Source organism: Lygodium microphyllum, chromosome 21, assembly GCF_053477565.2.
Source record: "Lygodium microphyllum isolate KBCC chromosome 21, Lygodium_microphyllum_v1.1.10, whole genome shotgun sequence".
Lineage (NCBI taxonomy): Eukaryota > Viridiplantae > Streptophyta > Polypodiopsida > Schizaeales > Lygodiaceae > Lygodium > Lygodium microphyllum.
This window is the reverse complement of record NC_141155.1, coordinates 50,795,782-50,808,565: the sequence shown is the minus strand read 5'-3', so window position 1 is coordinate 50,808,565 and position 12,784 is coordinate 50,795,782. Positions and strand designations below refer to the sequence as shown.

The window sequence follows — 12,784 nt, the reverse complement described above, 5'->3', positions numbered from 1 at the left end:
CTGATCAGCCCTTCCATTCCTTGAGAAGGTCACATTTAACAATGCCATGTCAATACTATCTGCATCACTTGCTCTATCCATTGACGAGCATATTTTGGTTTGATGAAGAGCCAAGTTCCCCGGCTGTGCACCACATGAAGAGCCTCACCATAATCGACCGAGGAGAAGCTTGGAGCAAAATCTCTGTTGTATCTCTTCATCAATAAGAGAAAAAAAACATCACTTTCATTATAAGAATCCTTTTCTTTCATACGAGAGAGAAATGTTTTTCAGCCACGTGTGTAAGTTGTGTTGGAGGAGAGAGATGAGAAGGTGTAACCTCCTCCATCATATGACACACAAACCATTGTAGACACCTTTTTATTTCTTAAAATCAAAGTTATACATAAGGCCTAAACCTTCAAATCACTAATACATCCTCAAAACATGGTTTTATGATTGTGAGCCAATTACATAATTTTGCAAATTTTAGATTAAAAATATAGTGAGTTGGAGGGTTTTAGTCGATGTAGACAAATAATATTATGGTTTGTTTTTGGCTTAGTTCTTGGTCCATCATCTCGCCCACATTGAATAGTGGAGCAACCCTACGAACAATTTTTAAGAAGAGTCACTATCAACTTAGAAGGTGTTTGAAATTGGTAAAGGGGAAAAACTTGAAGATGAATGAAAATTTATTAATGAAGCTAAGCCATGACCATTCATGATGACCAAACTAGGGAAGGGACCCGTGCTTTATATCTTCCACACTATAAACTTTACATAGTCTTCAAAAAGTAGGGCTCTAATTCCAATCTTGTTTTCATATGGCAGTTCTCACTCATTGAGGATGCAATGCGGTTACAAACATTAGGATACTTGTTTAATTTGATAGTGATGTGTGAATGGAGCTAAATATTAATGTTGTTCTTGTGTTATGAAAATTTAGCAAAGTATGAGTAAAAATGAATTTGAAGAAAAACAGTGGATGAGGGACATATTCTAAAGCAAAAGCAATGACACTAGTTACATATCACGTAGCGGAGGAGGAGGTTGTGTTGTGGGAGAGCTAGAGCTGATGATGGAGTAGGGCAAGGAGATGGGGGGCGGCATTGGAGGGAGGAGTACAATCATAGTAGGGAAGGCATAGGAAGAATATGGCGAGGAAATGGCCCATGCTATGGGAGCGATATGCCATGCTAGACGTCATCTTGCACTATGGTGGCTACAATAGTAATGGCCACAACAGCCTACTCTTATCCATCACTGATCAGCCCTTCCATGCCTTCATAAGGCGGCACTTAACAATGTGATGTCGATAGTGTCTGCATCACTTCCTCTATCCATTGATGATCATATTTTGGTTTGATGAAGAGCCAAGTTCCCCGACTGTGCACCACATGAAGAGCCCCACCATAATCAACTGAGGAGAAGCTTGGAGCAAATTCTATGTTGTATCTCTTCATCAATAAGAGAAAAAAAACATCACTTTCATTACAAGAATCCTCCTCTTTCATATGAGAGAGAGATTTTTGTCAACATGTGCAAGCTATGTCGGAGGAGAGAGATGAAAAGGTGTAACCCCCTCCATCATAAGACACACAACCCATTGTACATACCTTTTTTTAAAATTTATAATCAAAGAAATACATGAGTAAGGCCTAAACCTTCAAATCTCTAATACATCCTCAAAACATGGCTTTATAATTGTGAGCCGATTACATAATTGTGCAAATTTTAGATTAAAAATATAGTGAGTTGGAGGGTTTTTGTCGATGTAGACAAATAATATTATGGTTTGCTTTTGGCTTAGTTCTTAGTCCATCAATAGCCACAATAAATAGAGCCAAGAGTTATTGACATGATCCTAGGAAATCTGACAAAGGATCTTATGTAGGGTTTTGGAAAGTTGAAACCAAGAGATCAAGTAAACCACCATTCTCAAGGAGCCTTTGGCCTAGAAGGCATACTCCTAGAATCCTATTTTGGGCCATTTTGGAACCAGAGTTTACCTACAACTATAGGTGTGGCTAGAGGAAGTTTTACTATTGTTGTTAAGCTCAAGATAGAGATTTTTGACAAAATTTGGGGTTGGAGTACTTGTGATCACTAGGAAAGCATCCAAAAGATTGTTATTGTATTATTGAATATATAGTAGTTTCCCTTGTATTACTACAAGAAGATATTTGGTTAATAAAAGAGTGGTTCTCCTATCTGGTGTTAAGTCTAAGCTTCTGTCTGTGGTTAGGCTTAGCCCTATCAATATTAATCTAGGGAGGTTAGTCATAAATATATATATGTATCATGTGGGTTCAACATAAGGTATTTTTAAAATATTGTTTTACATACAGAAGGAACCCATATAAAGGGCTTACTTATAGATTGAGTAGAAATGGTTTTTTGTTAACAAAAAATTCACAGATAAGGATATATATAAATATTATTTGAATGCACGTGATATAGAGGATTATACATATAGTGAATTACTTGGGAGTATTAAGTCTGAGCTTCTGACTTGGGATAGTGGGTGTGTAATCTAAGAGTGTATTTGTAGTATATACAGAGTGATTTACCAAGTAATTTATAGGTTTCTTTTAGTATCCTTGATTCTATATATTGTCTTGTTTCCTTCCTTGGGCCCTTGTGGTTTATGGCTTGACATATATCCATCTCAATATCGTGTCAAGGAACATGAAGATATCCTCATGTTAATGAGAGAGTCCTTTGAGAAGGACATGAGGAAACAAAAGGAATTCATGGGATAATAGGTAGAAATGGAAACGACCATGGCTAGATAAGGAGAGAGTTTTAGCAAAGGAAAGGTGAAGGTAGTGAAGAAAATACCCCTACCCGTTGCTCAAAATAATTTGCAAAGGTGTTAGTAAAATAAGATGACTAAGATGAGGAATAAGAAATCCATGGTAGAATTGGTGATCAACTCTCAAACAAGGCTACATGTGAAATCAACAAACAATTCTGGGGAAGGACCTATTAAGATAATCCCCACCCTTGAAAGAATAATTACACTCAATAATCTATGCAAGGAGTTCAAACAATATAAAAGTAGAGTTGTTAAGGAGTAGTAGAAAATTTAGCTACAATCGAGTGATGAAAAAGAACCACCAAGAGTATGTACAAGAGTCAACCCAGAAAATCTTGGAAGCACAAACATAGCTACATGATAAAATCGCAGAAATACAAGAGATAAAAGCAGAAGTGATGAAAATATTGTTAGACTTCATCTTAAAATAGAGAAAATTTGAGCGATAATGTGAAGAGAATAATTGCTAGAGAGAAGATAAATCCACAAAACTTATATGACATAAGATTGAGTGCAATCTCCCCCCATGCATGGGTGAGCACTTCCCCCCTGCATGTATTTATGAATTTGAAATTAGCTTTTGTGATGCACAAAATAAATTGGATGTATCTTTTTGTGTTCTTATTTTTCCTTTTCTTGCATGACTTACTTTTGTGCAAATAAATCTAATACACCCTATTCTAAATATCTTTACAACCAAATATTTAAACCCTTCTAATAAATACATCCAAAATAGATATATTGCACATGTGCACACACAAAGTCCTTGGAATTATGAGCACCTACAAAAATATCCTCCCATAGTAGATAAAATTTCCACACAATATATTGCATAGATGCTGCCTTTATGGAAGCAAAAGAGGATAATAGGAGTTGGTTTGTTTTTGTGAAATGATTTTTTAAAAGTGGGCTTCCCCTTCACCCTTTTTCAAATTAAACATGCCCTTGTGGATGATAATTTAGAAGCTTTAAACTTCTATTTTATAGGATTTAGCTTATAAATCTGAAGCTTAAGAAAAATAAGTGGCACCTCCTCTCTTCAAAGCATATTCAATGGAAATGGTGGTACTGATCTTGATAGTCAAAGTGCCTACAAAAATATAATTATTTCAATGCTATGAAGCACATAAATTCCATGCATTAAAATGTGCATCCCAAAATAATAAATCTACATAACTCTACTTAATAATCTACTCACCACAACATAAAACACATTAGTATCCTCCCATCTATGTGCTAGGCATAATGCGACCAAATATCACACGTGCGCCTTGTGTGATAAGTCATGAATCATATAGAAAATTCAAAAAATCCACAATAAATAAAAATAAAATCAACCTATTTCTATAGTGAATTTTGGTAAAATACAGTGATAAATATAATTCCATAACATGAGATGGAGGAGTTGGAGAAGTACAAAAAAAGTAGAAACTCAGTTACAAAACTTACAAGTCAACTAGAGCAAGTGAAAATAAAAACAGCCACGTTGACTAGGGATCTACAAGGAAATTGTCAAACACGTGAATAACTGAAGGTAGCTTCACAACTTTCCCTCAACTTTCCTAGTTGTGCAAGCTTTGGAGGGTCCTTCTTCAATTATATTCTTCTCCTATCCACCTCCATATCGAGAGAGAGAGAGAGAGAGAGAGAGAGAGAGAGAGAGAGAGAGAGAGAGAGAGAGAGAGAGAGAGAGAGAGAGAGAGAGAGAGAGAGAGAGAGAGAGAGAGAGAGAGCTAGGAAGCATGAGAGAGAAAGAAAGAAAACTATCTTAATATCTACAAAAGGCCAATGTGGCCTATGAGACAAAAACCAATACATCTATATCCAATGTCATCTCATCACAATAAAGATGAAGTGAAGTTACATGAAATAAATATATCTTAATATGAGGCTAAGATATTTTCAAATAAAGTTTTGAAACTGAAGAATACATATATATATATTTGATATCGAGCTAGGGTGGTCCCTCTCTAGGTCTCAGGATTAGCATAGAATCTCCATCTTGAAATGGTCCAAGACCTCTCTAATAATGTATCAAGGGGTGAGTCTCTTGTATCTCGCAATGATTTCTCTAATATGGCTATGGTATGGGCCTCTTAGTCATCATCAGATAGTTGGTCAAATATGCTTTGCAAAGTATAATGGCCACACACACACACACACACACACACACACACAGGAATACATTATTATCATTCTTGCTCTTCTCCTCCTCCTCCTCCTCCTCCTCCTCCTCCTCCTCCTCCTCCTTCTTCTTCTTCTTCACTTGTACGAGCATGGGACAATGAATCAAGGAAAACTAGAGACAAGAAGGTTCCATTGCTCATTTCCCTTAACTCAAGCAAGCATGGAGGCTTCATCTTTGAAATCCAAAATAGAATGAACAAGGATAGGTATAGTAAGTATTTCTCATATTCTCATAGTTCTTTTCCATTTTGTTTGCATTCATTAGAGAATGAGTAAATTCAGTAAAAGATAGAGAGGGAGAGTAGGAGATAGATCTTTCGAATGAGAGATGCCTATGAAGTGATTCTCTTTTAGCAATAAGAGTATTCATGTTAATGTCCCACTGTTGATTTTGTAGAGTGTAACATAACTATATTTCAAGCTAAAATACAGATCACCTCATGGTGCTCCATGGCTTCTCTTGGCATCATTAGACTCCTTGCTTGACTAGTTATATTGTCCTTTCAAATAAATGAAACCAAAAATTTCAACAACTGTTAGAGAGAAAATAAACAAGAACTAAGAGGAAATTGCAAAAGAGAATGGATCAGAAATGCCTTTTCCAACCTCATCCTACTTAATCTCAACTCTCAAGGTCACAAATTAAAAGAAAGAAAAAGTAGTTATATCAGCTTTCTAATTCATAGGTATCAACTTATTGAGGCTCTCATTGTCAATTAAAGTAACTTTCAATCAAAATCCATGCCTCTTGATTTTAATTACTAAAAGATACCAACCCACATACCCTTTAGGTAGGGGCATGTTCATGCCATATGGCTTAGAAAAATGTTTTACAAGGCCAAATCTATGGACTTTCAAAAGTGTCTACTTCCTACATGTTTCCTTAAAGTTAATTTAGACACCTATAGTTTAGCATATAAATATTACAAGCATGAACATGTAATATATATAAGGTTTCAAATTTGTTAGGCTTTATGTTTCCCTTTTCTAAGTGTATCAAAAATTTATCAAAATCTCACAAGAGAAGGATTGTAGGATTTGGAATGTCCTTCTAAATATTGACTATATGAAAAACTAAGTCTAGCATCTAAGATAAATCACCAAGGACCTAATGTTTCTTATAGTAAAGGATGAATAGATTCGGAATTTTGTTGGATCTATTGACATTACTAGCTTGAAAATTTTGCAACATGACTTTGAATAACTTTTTAGTATTGCAAATTTTGGCATATCACTTTAAATAGCATTTTGAATACCAATAATTTTAAAATCAAGCCTAGGATTGGAAGTCACTTTATCCCAAAGCTAATGTCTCTTGAATTAATACAAGGGTAAATGTACCCCCCCCAAACACATGCACATGTACACACAAGCATGCACACACACACACGCACGCACGCGCACGCACGCACGCATGCACGCACACGCACATACACACGCACGCGCACACGCACACGCATGCACGCACGCACTCACGCACGCACGCACGCACGCACGCACGCACGCACGCACACACACACACACACACACACACACACACACACACACACACACACACACACACACACACACACACACACACACACACACACACACACACACACACACACACACACACACAAGACACACATAGAGAAAAGCACCTCATGCTCAAGGAAATGGATGTAGCTTTGTTTTTTGTATAATTTCTTGAGCTCAACTTTACAATATACACTCATCTACTAATAGGAATAAAAAGGAAAGATTACATCCAATTCCATAGGTTGATAAAATAGTGTTGTACCAAAGTGGCCACGTGATTAGAGAAACAAAGAAAACAAGAGATCATGCTCATGTTAATGCTAAGAACTTATTATAGATAAGCAAGCCTTTGATATATCTCTAAATAGAGAAATTACCCCTAAATGAAGCTAAATTCAGTTGACCTAAGTCTAGGAAAACTTAGCTTGGTAGTGCCTAAGGGATTAAAAACCTTACATTTTAAGAAATGCAATTATGATTCCTTATGATTTGTGGATTTAAAAAATTTATTTCCTATATCATGTCTTATTAAACATTCCATTTATATCATATTGATTTATTCCTTAAATGTTTAAAGACTTCATTTTTTATGCTCCTTACTAGAGGTTTACATATGTACTTAAGTTCAAGTGAAACTTGCATAGGTTTTAGCATGCTTTGTTGCTTTATAGGAAAATGTAAATATTGTATGATTGAAAGTTTATTAAGGGATTAACTAAAGAATGTATTACAAGTGCAAGTATCCTTGACCCATACATTTTACTTGAAACAACATGCAACCAACACATTAATTATGATAAGCATTTTTTTCCTTTAACAAAAAAACTTTAAGCTCCAACAATAAGTGACATTGGTCAAAGAGGTAACATTAAGATATAAAAGTGATTGGCCTCTCAAGGTTGGTTGCACAATTCCAAAGTATATATGTTGCATCAAGTCATAATATCCAATACAATATGTGCAAACATGCGTACATCATTGTGTCTTTCCAAAATATTAAGAGTGCCTTGCATGCACAAATGAACAATTGTAAGAGGGAGAGTTTTGAGACATCTTAATAATCAAAATTGGATTAGTCTCGCAAACTAAATAATAGAATGTCGTTACAAGTATCCATACTAGCTTGAAACTTATGCTACTATGTAGCAATCACTTATATTTAAACTGCTCAATGGCACTTGTGAAGTGCTTCTTTTTTGCTTGAATATAGTCTAACCAATTTAGTGGCTTATACAATGGGCATTGCAATGATGATGATTTGATGGCTTCACATGTAGGATAAATTGTTTTGGTTGAAGGGGGGGTAAAAAGATACGCAATGGAAAATCTTGATTTCCTTCTATTCACAAGTGCACGATGCAAAGGGCTCTTGTACATATCATTGCTAAGTATCTACATCAAGTCAAAAGAGGCCTTTAGTTGCAATTAGTTTATGTATTTATACAATAACAAGTGACTAAAGTTGCACACATATGTAAGAGAACAAAGTTTTGTGAGCAAAGTACATATATGAAAGAAATAAAGTTTTAGTGCAAGCTTATATATATTATTTTTTATGTTTTCAAGTTACCTGAACCATGTCACCAACATGAACGACAAAAGAGTCCTTTAAGGGGGGAACAAGTTTCCATTGCCCTCCTTTACATGTTTCCAAACCAGCTACACCTTGATGAACAATTGTTAGACATGTTGAGTCAGTATGAGGTGCAAGGCCCATTGTCATCATTGGTTGCGGGCAAGGAGGATAATGATTCAATTGAATTGTTCCATTACAATCTTTGAGGCTAAATTGTGTAGATTCAAACTCCTTCAAGTCCACATGCACTCCCTTTAACATTGCACCTAAAAGCTTGGTTGAGAGATTCCTCAAGGTCAACTCATATTCTTCAAATGTTGACCTATAATACCCAAAAAAACATTAATATAAAGATAAAGAATATATAATTGTGTGTGCATATGTTTGCACATATTAATTTATTTTTATTTCTATATATTTATACAATGCATGTGCAAGTACATCCAAAGAATATATGTGTGCACAAGGTTGAGAGCAAGGCGAAGGGTCTAGAAGAGTGAACTCAATCCAAATAAACATTCTACAACAAAGAGGTGGATTTCAAGTGAAAAAGATAGTAACATTGGAAATCTATTGGACTTCGAAAGGATCATGTAGTACAAATCAAATCAAATGCTAGACATCAATATACAAGATCTAAAGTTTTTTCCTCATTAGCACTAGAAAAGGACTATCCATGGTGAACCATCCCATCAAAAGAGTAAGTTGCAATATATAAGACTTGTTAAAAGGGAAAGCATTTAAAGCTTTTTAAAATTCTCTTGAGACATGTTTGAATTGATATTGAGATTAGGCAAAAGTTATCGAGAACATGGTAAAGCTCAAAAGTAATGTAAGATTTGGGATAAGAATATTATTTAAGTCTAGCTCCACCTCCGAACAAAGGGAATTGTTATTGTTGATATCAAGAAAGATTGCACTTGCAATCCCACAACATAGTGCTTCATGTCAGTATAAATACAAATGTAATTAGCTCATTTGCATGGAAACGTTAGAATCATAGTCATAGAACCTAGGGAAATTCTTCAAAATAATGTCTAAGTTAAGCTCAAAGGCTCATCCTAAGATGGGTTGCAACTAAGCTTAATAGCTAATGGTCAAACTAAACTAGAAATCAAAATGTATTTACAAAATGGATACTATGATGTTCTCGTAAGGTATGATAGTGAAAGTCATAATCAGTGTAACAACTAAAGTTTAAACTTACGATGAGAAGCTTTGAAAATGACAAGTGAGTTGAGTTCTTAGATTGGGTTGATTAAAGTTTTTTGCTTAAATCCAGTATAAGCAATCGAGCTTCCAAGGGGCACACACAAGTCTTAGAGTTTCTTGCATACATAGTAAATTGACTTGAGGGTGACAAGTATGTTAATAATGCATTTTAAACCCCTTAACTATGGAGATTCTCTTTCACAGGGTTAGAGACATTATTTGAGAAGTGATCTGCACCAAGGCTAGGTAGCATCCTTTAAGCCCTTGCCTAGAAAAGTCAATGAGAGAAAGCATGTGAACATATAGATTTACTGTGAACATAAAGATAAATCTATCTAGAACGAGGTGTTAGCACCTTAAGAGGATTTGATTATCTTTTAAAAGGTGATTGTTAGTGATCTTAAGCCAAGAAGTGGTTACAAAATTAGGTTACAAAGAGACTCTTTCACTCTCATCTACACAAAATTATTGAAAATAACAAATGACTCTCTCTTGTAAATAATTAGCATCACAACCTACGTATGGAGATTATAAGCTTAGTTTAAGTGAGGTCATGAGCCTAGAAATAGAATATGATAATGTAGCTCAAAAAGTTTGTTCATGGGATCACCTCCACAAAGGGAAGAAAGTTGGTTTTGAGGATTGCCCACATAAAGATTCTTGGTGTAACACATTCTCACATTAATACCATTGTGAAAAGACGTTTACTTTATTTTCTTACCCTTGCTACAATGCTAGATTTAAAATTGAACAACATTATGAAAAGAGGTTAGTATGTCCCCCATCATTCGTTATAACCATTACCAAATTGACAAACATTGAGAAAGGAAAAGGAAGTTATTATAGCCCTTAATCATGGTGTCACCTAAGTTTTTAATTTAGTGGTGTCTCTTAAGCAAGGTTTCCCTAATCAACTTAGAGAGATACTTCCTAATATTTCCCTCCCTTCCGGGGAACTAAGAGAGAGACACTTCCTAGTCTCTTTTATGAAGAGAGTCTATGGAGTATACTCCATACTCACTCCACACATAATTAGAAGTAACAAATACACCACATAAACAAGTTGATCATATGATTTACATGGACTTGGAGCATATATTAGAAGTAACAAATGCAACACATACACAAGCTGACCATATGATATATATGGACTTGCCACTATAGATTGTCATACACGTGTATGATAGATTTTGCATATAATGGATGCACCCAATGTATACATACACATAAAACCAGGTCAACTACACATGATGGATGCAATCAGTTTTTAAATACATTAGACTAACCCATACACGTGTAGATATTTGTGTATATGATGGATGCAAACATGAAGTATGTAAATACATTAGACTAACCCATACACATGTATATCTTTGTGATGCAAACATGAATGTGTAATTGGATGCAAATATCAATGTGTAAAGTAGTAAAGACAAAGCGAGAGTAGAATACAAGGTGTGCAAGCGGTTGTGTAGTGAGGCTAGGCAGGTGGAGGGGAGAGAGGGTGGGCTTACTTGAACTCGTGGTGGTGAGGGGAGGGGGAAGGGAAGAGGGAGGAGGAGAGGGAGGGGATTGAGGGGAGGTCCATGGTGAAGCCCTCGGACCACATGAGGCTATGGAAGAAGCGGCCAACGAGGGCGCGGCCGAAGCCGAGGAATGAGCCCTCGCGGCGGGCGGCGCGGGCCTTGGAGTCGGGCGGCAGGGCGAAGAGGCGGGAGGCGGCGGAGTGGGCGGCGTCGACGAGATGGGCAGGGACGCCGTGGTTGACGACGTAGAAGAGGCCCCACTCCCGGCAGGCGCGGGCCACGGCCCGCACCACCGAGGAGTCGTCCCAGCCCTCGGACAGGTCCACGACCGGTATTTCCGTTATTATTCCGTCGTCTTCTTCCTCTTCGACTCTCCTTCTTCTTCTCCTCGATCTTCGTTTGCTTCCTTCAGTTATTCTTTCGCCTTCTCCTGCTTCCAGTTCCATCCCTTCTTCTTCTTCTTCTTCTTCTTCTTCTTCTTCTTCTTCTTCTTCTTCTTCCTCCTCCTCCTCCTCCTCCTCCTCCTCCTCCTCATAGGTGCAGCACGGCCTCTCTCCCTCCGGCCATACATAAGCCTTCGGCAGCTCCTTGAAAGGAAATCCCGACATAGCTTGCGTCTCACTAATACATTGGTCTTGCAGCTGTATCGAAGGGCTCATAGCTTGTATTGTGTTACTTACTAAAGAAACGACCTAGCACGCACACTCCAGCCGACAACACAGAGAGAGAGCGAGAGAGAGAGAGAGAGAGAGAGAGAGAGAGAGAGTAGTTACTAACGACTAAGACTCAGAGGTTTAAGCTGCTAAAGACTGCGAAACAAACCAGAGAGAATCCTTCACCCTCGCACCTCATACAACATTCCGACCATCCATATGCCCACGCTTGCCTATATATCGGTGTATATTGACTGTTTAAGGAACGGAAAGTGACGCATCTCTCTGCACCACCTAGGACCCCTCCCCTTCGTGCTTTTGCTACATGGTCTATGACCCTATCATCTATGCATCGACTATGGCCTTCATCGTTAATAAATCACTCCCTACAGTGAAGGCTCAAAACCCAAGGGGCTCCTTTGTTCTATGGCCTCAAGCACTCATAATTTTGTACACTTAAATTTTTACAAAATGTGCACCATTGTATCCTCCGAGATCTTTACAATGGAGCAATATTTCATAACAAAAAGGCTACACCTATAAAAGAATGGTTAGAGAGGAGCCCATAAGCCAAGAGGGCGCCATCATACTACGCATTATGCTTTATTTACCATATGTTACACTACTTTTTAAGTGTTTGTCCATGTGTAAAAGAGATCAAGAAGTTCTTCTATTCAACTTAGATTGCATGCAACCTATGTATGCATACATGCTATGTAGAAAACTTGATCACAATGTAAACTCCATGACACCAAATTCTTTTTTTCATGTATGATATGACTACATGATGACAAGTTTGTCATATTTCCTTTACCTTATTGTGGTCGCAGTATTTTGAAAAAAGGTTTGTTGCATTTAGTTACAAATACAAGGTGACCAAACATGGTGCGGCTTGTGAGCACATTGGATTTGTTGCACATAATTACAAATACAAGGTGGTAAAGCCCAATTAGCTAGCATAACATAGACTAATATCTACCTAAGATTCACCTGCAAAGAGAGAACCCCATGCATACAAGAGGTCATTGTTGCCCACATTAAGGCAGTATTTTTTGACCTTGACAATGTAACTTGTCTTGTACCATTCATGATTCCTTTTTTTTTTTTTTTGCCAATGCCATTTTTTGTTTTCCTTTTTGGCTAAGTCCACCATACATATAACACATTATAAACTAGTTGGTTTTAGGGAATGCCAACTTTTGATACTCATTTTCTAGTTTTTGGATTTTCAATAAGATACAACTAAAACATAAAGGCAAGACAATTCAAAAAAATATTTGACACTAGTATTGGAAAAATTAGAAATTAA

The 12,784-nt window shown here is 36.8% G+C and overlaps 1 protein-coding gene across 2 annotated transcripts; it reads right to left on the bottom strand.

Annotated features, from left to right (window-relative positions):
* Positions 1-7,465: 7,465 nt before the first annotated feature.
* LOC148017994 (gibberellin 3-beta-dioxygenase 2-like) lies at positions 7,466-11,765 on the bottom strand. 2 transcript variants are annotated; one of them, XM_087662255.1, is made up of 4 exons: positions 10,811-11,765; positions 8,282-8,406; positions 8,079-8,173; positions 7,466-7,900 (listed from the first exon to the last, which is right to left on the bottom strand). In XM_087662255.1, exons 1-4 carry the CDS (start codon positions 11,479-11,481, stop codon positions 7,658-7,660), a joined length of 1,134 nt encoding a protein of 377 aa, XP_087518381.1. In that variant the 5' UTR covers positions 11,482-11,765; the 3' UTR covers positions 7,466-7,657. The 2 variants fall into 2 exon arrangements, with proteins under 2 accessions (XP_087518381.1, XP_087518380.1); XM_087662254.1 differs by having other exon boundaries at positions 7,468-7,900; positions 8,079-8,406; positions 10,811-11,718.
* Positions 11,766-12,784: the final 1,019 nt, after the last annotated feature.